Source organism: Pollachius pollachius, assembly GCF_949987615.1.
Source record: "Pollachius pollachius genome assembly, chromosome: 12".
NCBI lineage: Eukaryota > Metazoa > Chordata > Actinopteri > Gadiformes > Gadidae > Pollachius > Pollachius pollachius.
This window is the reverse complement of record NC_136945.1, coordinates 17,610,505-17,628,612: the sequence shown is the minus strand read 5'-3', so window position 1 is coordinate 17,628,612 and position 18,108 is coordinate 17,610,505. Positions and strand designations below refer to the sequence as shown.

General features: G+C 52.8%; 2 protein-coding genes across 3 annotated transcripts; one reads left to right on the top strand and one right to left on the bottom strand.

Moving 5' to 3' along the window:
- Nucleotides 1-387: 387 nt before the first annotated feature.
- gpx1b (glutathione peroxidase 1b) lies at nucleotides 388-1,550 on the bottom strand. The gene is made up of 2 exons (XM_079748471.1): nucleotides 1,281-1,550; nucleotides 388-965 (listed from the first exon to the last, which is right to left on the bottom strand). The coding sequence occupies exons 1-2, from the start codon at nucleotides 1,494-1,496 to the stop codon at nucleotides 624-626; spliced, it is 558 nt and encodes a 185-aa protein (XP_079604597.1). The 5' UTR covers nucleotides 1,497-1,550; the 3' UTR covers nucleotides 388-623.
- Nucleotides 1,551-2,003: 453 nt separating this feature from the next.
- Nucleotides 2,004-18,006, top strand: fancd2 (FA complementation group D2). 2 transcript variants are annotated; one of them, XM_079748464.1, is made up of 44 exons: nucleotides 2,004-2,069; nucleotides 2,169-2,238; nucleotides 2,335-2,490; nucleotides 2,579-2,646; nucleotides 2,712-2,818; nucleotides 2,909-2,969; nucleotides 3,343-3,395; nucleotides 3,484-3,562; nucleotides 3,978-4,102; nucleotides 4,189-4,276; nucleotides 4,416-4,520; nucleotides 4,639-4,739; nucleotides 5,298-5,382; nucleotides 5,529-5,564; nucleotides 5,722-5,868; nucleotides 6,570-6,704; nucleotides 7,153-7,284; nucleotides 8,228-8,335; nucleotides 8,417-8,526; nucleotides 9,466-9,520; nucleotides 9,794-9,913; nucleotides 10,033-10,106; nucleotides 10,259-10,399; nucleotides 10,555-10,655; nucleotides 10,847-10,962; nucleotides 11,180-11,288; nucleotides 11,405-11,506; nucleotides 11,722-11,807; nucleotides 11,888-12,058; nucleotides 12,879-12,992; nucleotides 13,214-13,342; nucleotides 13,428-13,546; nucleotides 13,709-13,819; nucleotides 13,915-14,045; nucleotides 14,147-14,246; nucleotides 14,488-14,610; nucleotides 15,116-15,209; nucleotides 15,681-15,752; nucleotides 15,927-15,965; nucleotides 16,187-16,261; nucleotides 16,578-16,652; nucleotides 16,809-16,955; nucleotides 17,040-17,126; nucleotides 17,612-18,006. In XM_079748464.1, exons 2-44 carry the CDS (start codon nucleotides 2,169-2,171, stop codon nucleotides 17,684-17,686), a joined length of 4,332 nt encoding a protein of 1,443 aa, XP_079604590.1. In that variant the 5' UTR covers nucleotides 2,004-2,069; the 3' UTR covers nucleotides 17,687-18,006. The 2 variants fall into 2 exon arrangements, with proteins under 2 accessions (XP_079604590.1, XP_079604589.1); XM_079748463.1 differs by having other exon boundaries at nucleotides 12,876-12,992.
- Nucleotides 18,007-18,108: the final 102 nt, after the last annotated feature.

Genomic DNA, 18,108 nt, shown 5'->3' with positions numbered 1-18,108 from the left:
GTTGTAAATGTATGCAACTTAACAGTTGTATTTAGGGTGACCTACCACCAGCTGTGAGCGTGATTAGCCGTTACAAGCTGTGAAAATCTGCCTGACGTTACAAGTGGGCGTTTCCACCTAGATGTATGACGGATAGATGAGCAACGTTTGCTAGTCCAGTGGGTAGGTTGTTGGACTGATTTATCCAGTCCAGATTTAGGTTGACGAGCCTATTTCTGCTAAGAGGGAAGAGGCAGACTTTCAATACGGCTTGTATCGGCAAATCAGACATATGGTGGTATGTCACCTTTAACATCAAATACTCTATCACTGCAGAGCTAAGTTGCCTTGCTTAGTCTTAAATAGTTTTCAGTTGACCCTGATTGAAAAAGAAATACAATCCCAATGTATCTTGTAAAATGTTTATTTGCGAGTGAAACTAGAGCTGTACTTCAGCTGAACAGTGGAGTCGTCGTGTCTTTAGGAGACATCCGGTCCCCCCCTCACAAGGCTTTGGTTTCAGGGGAGACCTTCATTAAATAAAGGTTCATGACGGCACATTGTGTACAACAGAGCACAGGTAGTTACGAAATACTCATTTGAAAAAAAGCCAAATATGGACGGTATAGGAGAGCTTATCTTTTCTAACCAAGAAGCTTCTTAATGTCAGCTTCGATATCGCTGGTGAGGAAGTTCCGGCTGTAGCGTTTGAACGGAACCCCGTCCGGCCCTACCAAGAACTTCTCGAAGTTCCACGAGATGTCGTTCCGGCAGACTGGGCTCCAGATGATGCACTTCGGGTCGGTCATGAGGGAATTTGGGTCATCGGACGGGAACGGAAGCTTCTCTTTCAGAAAGACGAACAGCGAATGGGCATCTTTCCCGTTCACATCAGACTTCTGAAGCAGCTCGAACTTGGGTTCAAAGCCGTTCCCCGGGCGGACGTGCTTCAAGGAGGCCAGGATCTCCTCGTTCTTGAGGTTCTCCTGCAGATGAACATCGTATTAAAGTTTTGAGTCTCCATGTGCATCATTAAGAGCTTCTCGCTACAGGTGTTGCCCTCCTGTAGTGGACCCACCGCCCGGATCATAAACTGGTCTAACACGTTTAGTCTTGATGACGGGTAACATTAAAAACGGTTCACAGCGTGAGGAATACTGTACTTAACGTTAATCACGTGGCAGTCTGTTACATTAACTATAAACCCTGTGACGTGACCTGTGCCTGGGCTCCATGGTCAGAGATACCAGGAGGCCAGAGGTACCAGTGGGTCAGAGTTCAGAAGTCCAAGGAGGTCTCACCTGGTGACCGAACTGGTTGCAGGGCACCGCCAGGATAACCAGCCCCTGGCCGCTGTAGCGGGCGTGGAGCTCGTTCATCTGGAGGTAGTCCCTGGAGGTGGTCCCTCAGAGCGACGCGACGTTCTGGATCAGGACCACTTTGCCCTTAAGGGAGGAGAAGTTTAGAACTTCTCCGGTTAGCCGTTTAGCGGTTATCTCAAAGAACTTGGACGCCATAGTAAAGGTTGACGGTGTGACAACGAGGCGAACTCCTTCCTTCTGCTCTTCAGTCAGGAGGGGTTGAGGTTTTAAGTTGAAGTTAGAAGGAGGGGCAGCCTCACCTTCCCTCCCACAGCAGGGGCTCGTTTAGCTTCACGGCGCCGCCCGGCGTTAAGGTGTGTTCTCTTACTGGTCACCGCAATTATAACTCCGCCAGCGTACAGAGGACCATGTGGAGCAAACGAACCAACCCAGGGCAGTTCTAATTTAGACACCGTCTTCAAAGATACATGCTGCTTATCCAGGGTTCAGCAAACATAATCACATTTTACATTTCTAGACAAAGTATTCAGACAAATTGAATATAGTGGTAGATGATTATTAACGATAGACATAGGACTTTATGTAGTCGTAGTACTATTTTTGGCTGGTCGTGTTTATTCTCAGCTCGACTATTTCTTACGGTCCCTAACTCAACCGTCCAGGTGGGCGGGACCTCCGGGCGCGGGAATCTGTTCAAGAGTTTCTGCTCGCTGGTTCTGGTCTAGTCCTGGTTCTGTTCTGGTCCTGGTCTGCTTCTTCAAACGCAAGGTTTGTCGTCTTAGTAGTTTAGACAGAGTACCTTTGGATGTGATAGTTGTCACCAGGTGACGTTTGGAAGGTAGCGTCATGTTGTCTTCATCTCCTCAGATGATGCGCAGGAAGCGATCATCGGGGGGGAAAGCAGAAGGTTCTGCGTCCGTGGAAGCCGGTTCAAAAAGTACGGTTGTGTAACGCTGCGTGTTCCATACAGATAACACCGTTACGGGTTTCTTCAAGTTAGCAGGTTCTGATGCATTCACTAACTCTCTTCCAGAGACTAAGAAGTCTCGCCCGACCGCGAGCAGGTCTGGGGGGGAGGTCCAGCAGGTGGTTGATGAGCAGGTCCAGGAGGAGAGCGGCGGCCCGTTTGTCGTGATGCTGCGGGCCGCGGGTGTCACTCTGGGTCAGGCCGGGACCGCCAACCAGATCGGTAAACACGGAGCTCCTTCAGAAGGCGTTCAAATCTTCAAGCTTAAAGTGAGGAATCATGTATATGCTGTTCTGTCCTTGTTCTCCAGCTGTCGACCAGGTCGTCTTTCAGAAGAGACTCCAGCAGAAGCTGCTGAGAAGCCCGCGGTACCCGGGGGTGAGTGGAGGGTCTGAGAGCTCACGTCCTCCTCAGACCTGCAGCTAATCCTCGTTCCTTCACAGATCCTTCAGGAGTTCAACGCTGGGCTGGAGGGTCACATGGAGGACCCAGAGCGCTTCAGGTCCTGCCTCCTCCCGTGTGTCCCGAGGCTGACTGAGGGAGGGTCCAGGTAAAGGGCTTCCCTGACACGATACTGAAACACTGTAAGATGCTGGAGGGTCAGAACTGACGACTCACTGGTGATTGTGTTTTGTTTAAGTGCGGCCAGCTCCTTCCAAGAGAGCCTGCTGCGCATGCTGCTGGGAATGGATCTGCTTCAGGTACGAGATGTGGCCCATTCTGAGAGATGGCTTTCCATGTGTCTTCTGAGACACCCTCACCATGGGTCTTCTGAGAGACAGATCTCCATGTGTCTTCTGAGGGACACCTCTCCATTTGTCTTCTGGGACAGGTCACCATATGTCCTCTTGGAGACATATCTCCATGTGTCTTCTGAGAGTCACCTCTCCATGAGTCTTGACCTCTCCATGTGTCTTCTTAGAGTCACCTCTCCATGAGTCTTGATCTCTCCATGGGTCTTCTTAGAGTCACCTCTCCATGAGTCTTGACCTCTCCATGGGTCTTGCTGCCCAGTGCGTATCTAGAGTGATTTTCAACTGAGGTTAAATATCATATATTCTCTTTACGTTGCAGAACTCGGTGATCAGCATGCTGTTGGAGAAGGTCCCAGAGTTCATGTTGAGCAGGTAAGAGGCTTGGAGCTTGTTTAGCCGAGCCCTTCTGAAGGTCAACATGGTGAGGTGGTCCGTACTGACGTAGCGCTGTGCCCCCCAGTGGGGATGACGGGGGGCTGAACGTTCCTCGGGTCATCATCAACCAGCTGAAGTGGCTGGACCGTGTGCTGGACGGCAAGGTCAGTCTGTAGAGCATACTGAAGAACGTGCTCCACATGGTTCTTTAATGTATTGGATGTACAGCCCCTCACCAGACAGGTTGCCCTCCTGCCTCCCTTATGGGTCTTACTGAAAGTTGGATATATTTTGATACATCCGGACATATTTCGGACACATTCCTGGAGAGATTTCGCAGGCCTGGACATAAAATCTCTTTTCGTGCTAACTGCAGTATCAGCAAAGCTGAAAGTGTTTCCGTAGTGTAGCTGAAGAATCATTGTTCATCTTTCAACACCAAATTACTGTTTTGAGGGTATTGGTTATGTCTCTGAAATATGTCCGGATGTATCCGAATCTGACTTTTAGTAAGAGCCCTCCCTTGAAGGTATTAAGTGTGTATCGGTGGTCTTGTCAACGCTACTGTCCTCTGTGAAGGAGTTGGCCGCTAAGCTGATGGAGCTGGTGTCAGTGGCACCCATTGAGGTCCAGCGTGACGTCATCACCAGTCTGCCCGAGATCCTGGACGACTCGCAGCACAACGACGTTGCCCGGGAGCTCAAGTGAGGCTCCCAGGGGCCCGGTGGGTCGGAGAGGGACTCTCCACTGACGGGCTGACAGTAACACAAGGTGCTCTCTTGTCCTCCAGGGCTCTGCTGCAGGAGAAGACTCAGCTGACTGTGGCTATCCTCGACGCGCTCTCCAGTCTGAACCTCAGTTCAGCTCTGCTCGCTGAGGTAGACACACACACACACACACACACACACACACACACACACACACACACACACACACACACACACACACACACACACACACACACCATCTACCTCCTTGACAATGTCACATTCTTTGCCTTCTTCCCTCGGGGCTCAGGTCCGAGGCGTCGTCACGGCTACGCTGACGGCTGTCCAACTGGATGACCTGCCGGTGGTGGTCAAGTTCATCCTGCACTCCATCTCGGCCTCCGACGCGTACGAGGTCAGCGTGCGGAGCCCAGCAGGAGGCCCCGACGGCAGCTTCATGTGTGTGTGTGTGTGTCTGGTGATGGATGGGTTGCCGTGGTAACACCGGGGCTGTGTGTCCCCCCTCCCGGCAGGTGGTGCAGGACCTGCGCCTGAAGCTGGAGCTGGACCACTGGGTCGTCTCCCCGGCGCTGAAAGCCCCCCAGGGCCGGCTGAAGGGAAGGGCCCCTGCACCGTAAGGCCAGCCTCCCCGGGTGCTCTCTCTCCCTACACCACAGAAGCAGCGTCTTTGTTGGGTCACGTTGTGTTACATCGCGTTGTGTTGCATCGCGTTGTGTTGCATCGCGTTTTGTTGCATCGCGTTGTGTTGAATCGCGTTGTGTTGCATCGCGTAGTGTTGCATCGCATTATGTTGCATTACATTGCGTTACATTGTGTTTTGTTACATTGTGTTGTGTTACATTGTGTTGTGTTGTTTTGCAGCAGCCAGGACAGTGCTGGGCTGTGTTGCATTTTGTTGTGTTGTAACATTGTGTTGTTTTGCAGCAGACAGGACAGTGTTGCATTTTGTAGTGTTACATTGTGTAACGTTGTGTCGCAGCAGCCAGGACAGTGTGGGGCTGGTATTGTTCTAATTGTGTTGCATCATGTTGCGTTGTGTTGCATCAGCCAGGACAGTGTTGGGTTTTGTTGTGTTGTTACGTTGTTTTACATTGTGTTATGTTGTGTCACAGCAGCTAGGACAGTGTGGGGCTGGTGTTGTGTTGTAACATTGTGTTACGTTGTGTCGCAGCAACCAGGACAGTGTGGCCCTGGTCCTTGACAGCATCAAGTTGGCCGTGCGGTTCCAGAAGACCCTCTCTGAGGCCTGGCTGAAGGTGATCTCAGTTTCAGCACATTTCTCTGATAAGACGTAATCCATCTGATATTGGTTATGATCTGAGACACAGGAGAGCTGCCAGAGGTTCTCTCTGACGCCGCTATCAGCACACATCGGTAACCCTGATGTGGTATATTCCAACAGGTAATAGAGAACGTCACCGAGGCCGTAGATCACAAGGTAGACTTCATTTATTATTCTCAGATAATAAAATATCTTACAAAGCCATCCTTTATTTGAATGAAGCACGGTGAAACGGCGGTTTGTCCGCTCCTTAAAGCACACAGCTGAAGTGTATTGGACCCAGTCCCTCCTCACGCTTCCCTTCGTGCGGCAGGTCATCGACGTGCTGCTGCTGCTCATCCTCCACGCCATCAACGCTAACCACAGCCGCCGTGGCGCCGAGAGGCTGCTGAGGCTCAAAGCGAGGGCGGGCCTCATCACGGAGGAGCTCCTGCAGAGGACCTTCAGGGTCTACGCTCAGGTAGGTACCCCTCTATGAGGCCTACCGCCAGGCACCCCTCTATGAGGCCTACCGCCAGGTACCCCTCTATGAGGCCTACCGTCAGGTACCCCTCTATGAGGCCTACACTCGGGTACCCCTCTATGAGGGCTACACTGGGGTACCCCTTTATGAGGCTTACTGTCAAGTACCCCTCGATGAGGCCTACCGTCAGGTACCCCTCTATGAGGGCTACCGTCAGGTATCCCTCTATGAGGCCTACACTCAGGTACCCCTCTACGAGGGCTACCATCAGGTACCCCTCTATGAGACCTACACTCAGGTACCCCTCCATGAGGCCTACACTCAGGTACCCCTCTATGAGGGCTACGCTGGGGTACCCCTTTATGAGGCCTACTGTCAGGTACCCCTCTATGAGGCCTACCGTCAGGTACCCCTCTATGGGGCCTACCGTCAAGTACCCCTCTATGGGTGTTGATGCTGGGTGTGTGGTGTGGGGTGTTGATGCTGGGGGTTGATGCTGGGGGTTGATGCTGGGGGTTGATGCTGGGTGTTGATGCTGGGGGGTTGATGCTGGGGGTGGGGTGCTCGGGGTTAATGTTGCGGGGTTGATGCTGGGTGGTTGATGCTGGGGGGTTGATGCTGGGGGTTTTGCTGGGGGGCTGATGCTGGAGGGTTAATGCTGGGGGTTGATGCTGGATATTGATGGATGCTGGTTGCAGGTCATGCGGGGGTTCTTCCCCTCCGTCCGGGCCCTGGCCCAGAACCTGCTGCGCTCCCCAGACACCAGAGTGGTTCCCTTCGGAGGACACATGTACCGCCTCTCCTTCATCACCTTCGACTCCTACTGCCAGCAGGTGGGTGAGCGGCCTACTGAGGGGGGGGAGGAGGAGTCATGTGGAGTCACATGACTCCAACTGACGGGTAGGCCGAGTCATGTGGAGTCGCATGGCTCCAACTGACGGGTAGGCCGAGTCATGTGGAGTCGCATGGCTCCAACTGACGGGTAGGCCGAGTCATGTGGAGTCGCATGGCTCCAACTGACGGGTAGGCCGAGTCATGTGGAGTCGCATGGCTCCAACTGACGGGTGGGCGGAGTCATGTGGAGTCACGTGACTGAGTGAGAAGGTTCAGTAAGGGTCCTTGAAGAGTGTGTTGGTATAAGCTCAGCTCTAACGTTATAAATCATTTGGGTACCGGTCCTGAATGTGTGGGTCTGGGGGGCCCCCCTGGTTTGGCTACGGTCAGCCTAAGGGTCTAGGGGTCTGGGGGTCCGTCCTGATGCTTGTGGTTCCCTGTTGCCAGGAGGTGGTGGGCTCCCTGGTGGCCCACGTGTGCAGCGGTGTGGGGGGGGAGGTGGACGTGGCCCTAGAGCTGCTCTGTGGCCTGGGGGCCGAGCACCCATCGGAGATGGCCCTCTACGCCGTCTTCGTCAAGGTGAGGAGGGGCCCCCGGGCGCTGGGGGTCGAGTCCCCGACGTAGCCGACCTCTTGGCCTCCTAGAAGATGACCCCAACAAGAACAGGAGTACACAACAACAACACCATACGACTACACAACATCACCATACGACTACACAACATCACCATACGACTACACAACATCACCATACTACTACACAACACCATACGACTACACAACAACACCATACGACTACACAACACCATACGACTACACAACATCACCATACGACTACACAACACCATACGACTACACAACAACACCATACGACTACACAACACCATACGACTACACAACAACACCATACGACTACACAACACCATACGACTACACAACATCACCATACGACTACACAACATCACCATACGACTACACAACACCATACGACTACACAACAACACCATACGACTACACAACACCATACGACTACACAACAACACCAAACAAGTACACAACAACACCATACAAGTTCACACCATACGAGTACACAACAACACCAAACGAGTACACAACACCATACGACTACACAACAACACTAAACGAGTACACAACGACACAAAACGAGTACACCACAAGGTGGCATGAGTGGTTATCTGTTTGTTTTTAATATATTATTCCAATTGCAAAATCATTGTGACAATTTATACTGGCAATGGATGTTTCAGTGAAGCTGGTGACGATGATGGCATTAGCCACGCGGCTAGGGTCCGTTTAGGACTCCTTAATGACACTTTAGTTCACTGTAAGTCGTATCAAAGTGTCTGCTAAACTCCAGAATATGAACGATAAGGCAAGACGGATGAACTACATCACAGACATCCTCTTTCCTGGAGGTTAGGGTTAGTGTTCCTGCTGGTTGATGGTGAGCCGTACTCTTGAACCCGCTGACCCCCCCCCCCCCCCCCGACCCTCCTGTGCAGGGGATCTTGGACTACATGGACCACCTTACACCCCAGCAGATCCGCCGGCTCTTCCAGGTGCTCAGCCGGCTGGCCTTCGGGGCGACGTCGCTGGGCTGCAGCATCCAGGTGACCTCGCCCCCCCCTCTAGCAGACCCTCTCTCTCTGGGGGATGACCTGTCGCTAACCCTCACTGACCCTCCCTCCCAGGACGACATGCACATCGTGATCCGCAAGCAGCTCTCCAGCACGGTGCCCAAGTACAAGCGCATCGGCATCATGGGGGCCATGATGGTGGTGGGCAGCATGGGGGCCAGCCGGTGAGGACGCCGTCAACCCTGTGGTCAGCTCTAGTTAGCTGTGGTCACCTCTCTAGTTAGCTGTGGTCACCTCTCTAGTTAGCTGTGGTCACCTCTCTAGTTAGCTGTGGTCACCTAGTGAACTGTGGTCACCTCTCTAGTTAGCTGTGGTCACCTCTCTAGTTAGCTGTGGTCACCTAGTGAGCTGTGGTCACCTCTCTAGTAAGCTGTGGTCACCTCTAGTTAGCGGTGTTCACCTTCTAGTCAGATGTGGTCACCTTCTAGTTAGCTGTGGTCAGCTCTAGTTAGCTGTGGTCACCTATCTAGTTAACTGTGGTCACCTCTCTAGTTAGCTGTGGTCACCTAGTGAGCTGTGGTCACCTCTCTAGTAAGCTGTGGTCACCTCTAGTTAGCGGTGTTCACCTTCTAGTCAGATGTGGTCACCTTCTAGTTAGCTGTGGTCAGCTCTAGTTAGCTGTGGTCACCTATCTAGTTAGCTGTGGTCACCTCTCTAGTTAGCTGTGGTCACCTAGTGAGCTGTGGTCACCTCTCTAGTAAGCTGTGGTCACCTCTAGTTAGCGGTGTTCACCTTCTAGTCAGATGTGGTCACCTTCTAGTTAGCTGTGGTCAGCTCTAGTTAGCTGTGGTCACCTATCTAGTTAGCTGTGGTCACCTCTCTAGTTAGCTGTGGTCACCTAGTTAGCTGTGGTCACCTCTCTAGTAAGCTGTGGTCACCTCTAGTTAGCGGTGTTCACCTTCTAGTCAGATGTGGTCACCTTCTAGTTAGCTGTGGTCAGCTCTAGTTAGCTGTGGTCACCTCTCTAGTTAGCGGTGTTCACCTTCTAGTTAGATGTGGTCACCTTCTTGTTAGCTGTGGTCCCCTCTCTAGTTGTGGTCTCTAAATGGACATCCTGTTCTATTCTATTCACTCCTATCATTCTGTGGTTCTCTGTCCTCCAGGCCTCAGGTGGAGGGGTCCCAGAGTGCAGCCCTGCCCCAGGAGACCTACAGACAGGTGAGCCTCCTTCAGAAGGCTGTTGTCCTGTTAATAAAACACTTTGACTACTGTTCACGTCTTTGCTTGAACTTTGGGGGGGTTCATAGTTTGGATTAAATTCTAGTGTTGTAATAACCCTGTGATGAACTCCTCACCATGTTGAATCTGCGTTTGCTGCCGGGCTAGCTAACCCTGACCCTGACTCTAATCCTGACCCTGACTCCAAGGCTGACCCTGACTCTAACCCTGACTCTAACTCTGACCCTGACCCTGACCCTGCTGCCCCTGCAGGTGACAGCTCTGCTGGAGCTGGTGACGGCCTGCAGTGACGGCTGCCCTGAGGCGGCCGCCCTCTGCTACGACGAGCTGGCCAACCTGGTGCTGAGCAACATACTGGACCCCATGGTGCAGGTAAATGGTTCTCACTCACTCACTTGCTCACTTTAAAATATTCAAATTAAATAATATAAGTGTCTAACACCACCTCCTGCTGTAGTGTCTAACACCACCTCCTCCTGCTGCGCCCTCAGGAGTGGATCGGTAAGAGTGTGCTGGAGGACTTCCAGGATGACTTTGTGGTCGACCTCGGTCCGCAGATTGCAGGGTAAGTGACACCTGCTAATCAGGAGGGGTTACCATGGCGACATTCCGTGGCTCCAGACACCGTAAACACATGACTCACTCACCCAATCACCAACTCACTCAGTGTTTGTGCGCTAGTGTCCCGTAGCTCCTCACTGTACTGGTGTCTCGTAGCTCCCTTCCCCTCCCAGCATGTGTGCTGTTTAACCTGGACGAGGAGGAGAGTGAGGGCGGCATCGCAGTCAACCTGCTCCCCCTGCTGGCCAGAGAGCTGCAGCACAGGGCTGAGCCCTGGAGCAACAAGACCCCCAAGAGGTCAGCGTTTACCAGTTAGCATTTAACCCAGCAATGGAAGAATTCACTGGGAAATGGGGAAGTTCTGAGGTGATTTAAAAAAAAAAAAAATTATATATATACATATTAGTATGTACCATGGGTGTACTATAAGGCTCTGTGTCTTCTGGCTGCAGGCAGGTGTCCGCTGTCTGTCTGTCTCCGTTCTTCCGGCTGCTGAGGGTTTGTGAGGAGCGGCAGCACCAGGGAGACCTGGAGGAGATTGACGCCCTTCTAGGTCAGTCAGCCCGGACCCTAGGTCACCTAGCCCTGACCCTAGGTCAGTCCGCCCTGACCCTAGGTCAGCTCTAGTGCACTGGTACTGACAGCTCGTGTGTGTGTGTGTGTGTGTGTGTGTGTGTGTGTGTGTGTGTGTGTGTGTGTGTGTGTGTGTGTGTGTGTGTGTGTGTGTGTGTGTGTGTGTGTCAGGCTGCCCCCTGATCCTGACTGATCTGGGGGTGGTGGATAAGGTGGAGACCCTGACGAAGGCGGAGAGAGAGCTGATGTGTTCCCTGCTCTTCACCGCTATCAACTGGTTCAGAGAGGTGAGACAGAGATGGTCTGTCTGTTTATGAGGGGCTGGAATGCACATGTGTGTTATGTTTGTAGGTTGTGAACATGCTTGTGTGTTGTGTTTGTAGGTTGCGAACATGCGTGTGTGTTTGTAGGTTTTGAACATGTGTTTGTGTGTTTTAGGTTGTGAACATGTGTTTATGTTTGTGTTTTAGGTTGTGAACATGTGTTGATTTTGTGTGTTTTTAGGTTGTGAACGGCTTCTGTCTGCTCAAAGAGATGGAGATGAAGATGAAGGTCATGAACCGTCTGCAGAACATCACCGCCCTCCAGACGCTGCTGGAGACGACACTAGCAGGTTGGCCGCCAACATGTAGTACCATGGGATCCACACAGCACTGTTAGCAGGGCCCGCTGAGTACCAAGAGATCCACACAGCGCTGACCCCCTCCGATCTGCTCTGTGCGCTTTCAGTTTCCCCGGGATACATCCCACCTCTCGCCAACTTTGACGGCGACGCATCGGAAGCAGCCTCTGTCCCCACCTCCTCGGCTCAGCCGAGCAGGGCGAAGAAAGGTGAGGGGAAGGACACACACACACGGGACACACATGGGACACACACAGGGGACAAACGCGGGACACATGTGCAGAGACTAGCTCCTTGATTAGGGCCTGCTCCGTGTTCTCCACTCACGGATCACAGTGATCTCCTCCACGAGGCGCCTGGCGCTCAGACAGAGGTCAGGCGGCTGTGTGATCTACCTTTGGGTTTCTTCGTCCTCTTCCTCTAGACGGAGCGGGGAAGAAGAGGAAAGGCTCCAGCAAGACGTCCCTGGAGAGAAGCGATGTCCTGGAGGAGTCGGAGGAGACCCAGCAGGTTAGCCCCCCCATGAGCCCTGATCCCTGGTTGGATTCCTCGTCAGAGGAGGGAGAACTAACTCCTGGTCCTCCACACAGGAGCCTGTGGAGAAGGCGGAGAAGGGGAAGAAGGGGGAGAAGGAGGCCCGTCCGTCCGTCAGTCTGGGGGGGTACCGGCCCTTCTTCAGGGAGCTGGACATGGAGGTGCTCAGCGTGCTGCAGTGTGGCCTGCTCCACCGCTCGGCGCCCGACACAGAGCTCCACACCAAGGTACCACAGCTGACCCTGACCCTAACCCTGACCCTGACCTTAGGTCTAACCCTAACCCTAGCCTCCACACCAAGGTACCACAGCTGACCCTGACCCTAACCCTGACCCTCCACACCAAGGTACCAAAGCTGACCCTGACCCTAACTCTGACCCTAACCCTAACCTCCACACCAAGGTACCACAGCTGACCCTGACCCTGACCCTAACCCTAACCCTGACCCTCCACACCATGGTACCACAGCTGACCCTGATCCTAACCCTGACCCTCCACACCAAGGTACGGGACCCTAACCCTAACCACAGCTGACCCTGACCCTAACACTGACCCTAACCCTGACCCTAACCCTGACTGTATATCTAACCCTAACCCTCACCTGAACCTCACCCTAACCTCTGCACTAATCTGCCACAGCAAACCCTGACCCTCACTTACCCCTGACCCTAACCCTTACAATAACCCTAACCCTAACCCACACATAACCCTAACCATAACCCTCACCTAACTTTAACTCTAACCCACACCCTAGCGCACCAGACCCTGGATGAGCAGTGAAGCCAGCCATTGACTCAATAAACCGTACCCGCTCTCCAACTCTGAGTCTATGGCCCTGTGTACACAAGAGAAACATGTGGTTCCGCAACCGTTTTCAAACTTGATTATATCTAGATGCGAACGTTCCAGCCTTACTCGCCTGGTTAGAAAGGCGATCTCATCGCATTGGGATGTAATGTTATCTAAATGTGGTCAAGCGCTTGTTGGAATGTGTCCGTGCTGCCAGAGGGTTGAGTCCGCTGTCACGTTGTTGTTGTTGTTGAGGAGCGAGAGGAAGTCCTGCTGGGGCCGGCGGAGCTGGTCTTCTTACTGGAGGACCTGCAGGCCAAGCTGGAGTTCAGCCTCACCGCAGCGCCGGCCAAGAGAGTCCCCTTCGCCAAGGTAGGACCCCAGAGAGCCCCCTTCTCCAAGGTAGCTACGTGGTCACAGGTAGCAAGTGACCAGGTGTGGTGGAGCTCCACCAGGTGACCATTGGACCAGGTGTGACCAGGTGTGGTGGAGCTCCACCAGGTGACCATTGGACCAGGTGTGACCAGGTGTGGTGGAGCTCCACCAGGTGACCATTGGACCAGGTGTGACCAGGTGTGTTGTGGGCGTTTCAGGGCCGGACAGAGAAGAGTGTCGGATTCTCCCACCTGCACCAGAGGAGCTCTAAGGAGGTGGCCTCCTACTGGGTTCAACTGCTGCCCAGCCTCTGCTCCCACCTCGAGGGCTGCCACAACCACTTCCAGGTACCTTCACGAGCACGCACACACACACACGTGAACACACACGGCCGCGGGTCTCCGGTGTCTCACTGCTCCCCCTGGTGGACAGACGGTGCTGTCGGAGAACGGGGGTGTGGTGGACGGGCCCGCCACGGACCCCCAGGAGCACCTCCTCCTGTCCTCCGCCTACCAGCTGCTCCTTCAGGTCCTCAACACCAGCTTCAGCTGGTGAGCCCCAACACCATTAGCATATCATATAATTGATATTAATGTATATGATACAACGTTGAGCTCTGCTGGCCATATGGTCGGTTCCTCGTTGCGTTGTGCGTTGCACTCCAGCTCTAAAGGTCGTCGTCCCCTCCATGTGTTTCTGTTTGCCTTCGGCAGGTCTGGGTTCTCCCAGCCAGGCCACCGTAGTTTGCTGAAGAGCGCTCTGGCGATGCTGGCTAGCAGGCTGAAAGGAGGCGGGCCTGACTTGACCCTAGAGCAGATGGTCAGGTGAGTGACCCGCCAGCCAATCAGAGGAGCACCCAATCAGTGTGCGTCCGGTCAAATGGAGCCTGAACTCTGAACGTGTCTCCTCTCCCCGTCAGGCACGGCTTCGACTACCTGCTCAACCTCCGCAGCACCATGCCCACGCTGGGTGCTGCGCTGGGGCTCTGCCAGCTGCTGGCCACCGTGACCTCCAAGGCGGGGCCCGCAGCGGCCTACAGGGAGCAGATGGGTAGACGCTCCACACACACACACACAGACACACACAGCCACACACAGACACACAGACAGACAGACAGACTTGCTCAGTGTTGTAACTGGTGGTTCTTCCAGCCTCACTGGCGCGTGGGTTCCTGACCCAGCCGTGGGTAACCGCCTCTGGAGACCGGGAGAGAGGCCAGAAGTTCAATGAGGGCCTTCAGACTCTCCTCGGGTACGTGTGTGTGTGTGTGTGTGTGTGTGTGTGTGTGTGTGTGTGTGTGTGTGTGTGTGTGTGTGTGTGTGTGTGTGTGTGTGTGTGTGTGTGTGTGTGTGTGTGTCTGTGTCTGTGTGTGTGTGTGTGTCTGTGTCTGTGTCTGTGTCTGTCTCACTGAGGGGTTGATGTCTCATGTTGTACTGTATGCTGGTTCTCCTCACTGAGGGGGTTGATGTCTCATGTTGTACTGTTGGTCCAGGATCTACCTGGAGCACGTGGACGACGTGCTGACGGCCGTGGAGGAGATCGCCGGGGAGGGCGTCGCCGAGCTGGTCAACGCAGCCAAGGACGCCAGCTCTGAGACCTGGCCCACCCTCACCAGGTAGAGACCTGTCCACCCCCCCCGCCCCCCTCACCAGGTAGAGACCTGACCACCCCCCTCACAAGGGAGAGACCTGACCATCCCCCCCCCCTCCCCCTCACCAGGTAGAGACCTGACCACCCCCCTCACAAGGGAGAGACCTGACCCCCCCCCCCTCACAAGGGAGAGACCTGACCACCCCCCTCACAAGGGAGAGACCTGACCATCCCCCCCCCTCCCCCTCACCAGGTAGAGACCTGACCACCCCCCTCACAAGGGAGAGACCTGACCAACCCCCCTCCCCCTCACCAGGTAGAGACCTGTCCACCCCCCTCACAAGGGAGAGACCTGACCATCCCCCCCCCTCCCCCTCACCAGGTAGAGACCTGACCACCCCCCTCACAAGGGAGAGACCTGACCCCCCCCCCCTCACAAGGGAGAGACCTGACCATCATGGAGGTTAACGAGGTTACAGCAGCGGTCCATGAACCAGCTCCTCTCCTCTTTGCTCCTCTCCCTGGCGCAGGCAGACCTTCCTGGTGTTCTACAAAGGGATGCTGGGGGAGCTGGAGAAGGCTGTGAAGAGGATCCCGGCGGGAAAGATGAGTGACAGCTTCGAGGTAACGCAGCTGCCCTCCTGCTGGGGTCGTGTCGGAACAATGACCCGCCCCCTTGGATGAAGGGGTACTCAAGGATTCTGCTGAGCAAGTCCCCACCAGCTACAGAGAGCTGTTTCAAAAGGATAAGGAACGAGCCATGGCGTTAGACACATTAAACCTTGTAGCTCATTGTAGTTACACACATTGTGGTGTTAATATCCTCCTTAGAAACCTTGCTCATTGGGATGCATCTGGTGTATTATTGTTCAGATGTATCTTGTGTATTAGTCTTTAGATGTATTATTGTTTAGATGTATCTGGTGTATTATTTTTTAGATGTATCTGGTGTAGTAGTGTTTAGATGTATTGTTGTTTAGATGTATCTGGTGTATTAGTGTTTGGACGTATTATTATTTAGACGTATTATTGTTTAGATGTATCCGGTGTAGTAGTGTATGATCGTATTGTTTATCTACTGGCTCTCTTCCTCAGAGCCAAAGTGTGAAGCTGCTCACCTGGAACCTTGCAGTCAGAGACTTTCACATCCTGGTCAACCTGGTGAAGGTACCAGCTCACCCTCACCGCTCTGTTAGACCACATGCTGTTCTCATGGAGAACAACATGTAACCCTGACCGTCTGTATGATGATCAGCTAACCCTAACTGTCTGTATGATGATCAGCTAACCCTTACCCTAACCGTCTGTATGATGATCAGCTTACCTTATCTCTGTCCTCAGGTGTTTGATGGCAGGCCAGTCCTCAACGCATGTCTTAAGGTATGCTGGATGGATTCTGTGAGATTGTTAGCCTGGTTCCAGTTAGATGGTTCCAGTTACATTGTTAGTCTGGATCCAGTTAGATGGTTCCAGTTAGATGGTTTGTCTGGTTCCAGTTAGATGGTTCCAGTTAGATGGTTAGTCTGGTTCCAGTTAGATGGTTCCAGTTAGATGGTTCGGCAGGTTCCAGTTAGTTAGTGACCTCTGATGTGTTCCTTCAGTTCGGCCGTCTCTTCCTGGATGCATTCCTGAGGCTGGGGATGCCCCTGCTGGATTACAGCTTCAAGAAGCACAAGGTGAGCCTAACCTAACCTTAACCTACCCTAACTAAACCTGGCCTACCCTAACCTAACCTTAACCTACCTTACCATAACCTAACTAAACCTGGCCTTAACCTAACCTAACCTTAACCTACCCTAGCCTACCCTAACTAAACATGGCCTTAACTAACCTAACCTTAACCTACAACCTGTAGTGTGAAGGACAAACTAAAGTGTGTGTGTGTGTGTGTGTGTGTGTGTGTGTGTGTGTGTGTGTGTGTGTGTGTGTGTGTGTGTGTGTGTGTGTGTGTGTGTGTGTGTGTGTGTGTGTGTGTGTGTGTGTGTGTGTCAGGAGGATGTCCAGAGTCTACTGAAGACCTTTCAGCTCAGCACCAGGCAGCTTCACCACATGTGTGGTCACTCAAAGGTAACTAACTTATGCCCCCGGTAACTAGACTAACTGATACCAGAGGTTACCTGACTGACTGATGCCACAGCCTCATGGGGGGGAGGTAAGGCCACAGCCTCACGGGGGCAGGGTACTGTAGTGACGACAACAAGAGGCTTCGTTTGTTGTGCCCAGATTCGTCAAGACACGAGCCTGACCAATCACGTGCCGGCCCTGAAGAAGAGCCTGGAGGTGTTCATATACCGCGTGAAGGCAATGCTGACGCTCAACAGCTGCCAGGAGGCCTTCTGGACCGGTAACCTGAAGAACCGCGACCTCAAGGTGAACATCTCCGCTAGCATGGTGGCTGTACGCTGATGGAGAGGTCCCAGTGTCTGAAGGTCTGTTGACTCCTGTGTTCTGTAGGGAGAAGAGATCCTCTCCCAGCAGGCCCAGGACAGTGAGGAGGAGCAGGAGGAGGAGGAGCAGGACGAGGAGCAGGCAGAGGATGAGGTGCTTCCAATGTTTGAATCGCTGTCTTCACATGTCTAACACATGTTAGGCATGTCCTCGTGACTTGATAAGGGTGAAGGTTAGGGTTAGGTTAATCCTAAAATGTATCCTACATGTTAATCCTAACCTAACCCGTATCAGAGAGTTAGGTTATGTAAGGCTAGCCCTTATCAAAGCACAGCTTGGCGTAGCTGGCGGTTGGAACTGTAGAGGGCATCTGTGGAATGCACCTGATTAGAGAACTGGTTCTGCCGTTAAGATAAGGGGTTCCGCCGCCGGCCAGCTAATCATTACTTGCTGAAATGGTTGAAGAACTTGACGGTCTCATCACCTCTTAGTTATTATCAGCTTTGTGGCTACTAAGGGTTAGGGTTAGGTTAACTACAGGTCATGTGTGACTAAAGGTTAGGGTTAGGTTAATCCTAAACTACAGGTCAGGGTAATCCTTAACTACATGTGTGACTAAGTGCTTCTCCCTGCTCCAGGACTCTGACCCTGGGGACAAGAAGAGGCCAGGCGGAGACCCGGAGGGCGACCTCACAGGCGACTCGGACGACTAAACGTGTCCTAACCCCAACCCTAAAACATGTTGTATAACATCCCAGTTAGACAACATGTTGTAGGAACAGTTAGACAACATGTTGACGTCCCAGTTTCCATGTTGTAAGAATAGCCCAGTTAGAAAACATGTTGTAAGAAGGTTCCAGTTAGACAACATGTTGACGTCCCAGTTAGACAACATGTTGTAAGAACAGTTAGACAACATGTTGACGTCCCAGTTTACATGTTGTAAGAATAGCCCAGTTAGACAACATGTTGTAGGAAGGTTCCAGTTAGACAACATGTTGAAGTCCCAGTTAGACAACATGTTGTAAGAACAGCCCGGAGACACTTTGAAATTATTGTAGATTTATTTTACTGTGATCATAAATCATTATGTATTGTATGTTCATTTATAAGTTTTTCATGTTTCCATTTGGTG

Excerpts from the sequence above, each read along its gene's own strand:
- fancd2 (XM_079748463.1), top strand. The coding sequence starts at position 2,169 with ATGATGCGCAGGAAGCGATCATCGGGGGGGAAAGCAGAAGGTTCTGCG. Across the intron at positions 10,107-10,258 it reads CTCGGTCCGCAGATTGCAGG|CTCCCTTCCCCTCCCAGCAT; the intron begins GTAAGTGACACC and ends GGTGTCTCGTAG. Across the intron at positions 11,808-11,887 it reads AGTCGGAGGAGACCCAGCAG|GAGCCTGTGGAGAAGGCGGA; the intron begins GTTAGCCCCCCC and ends TCCTCCACACAG.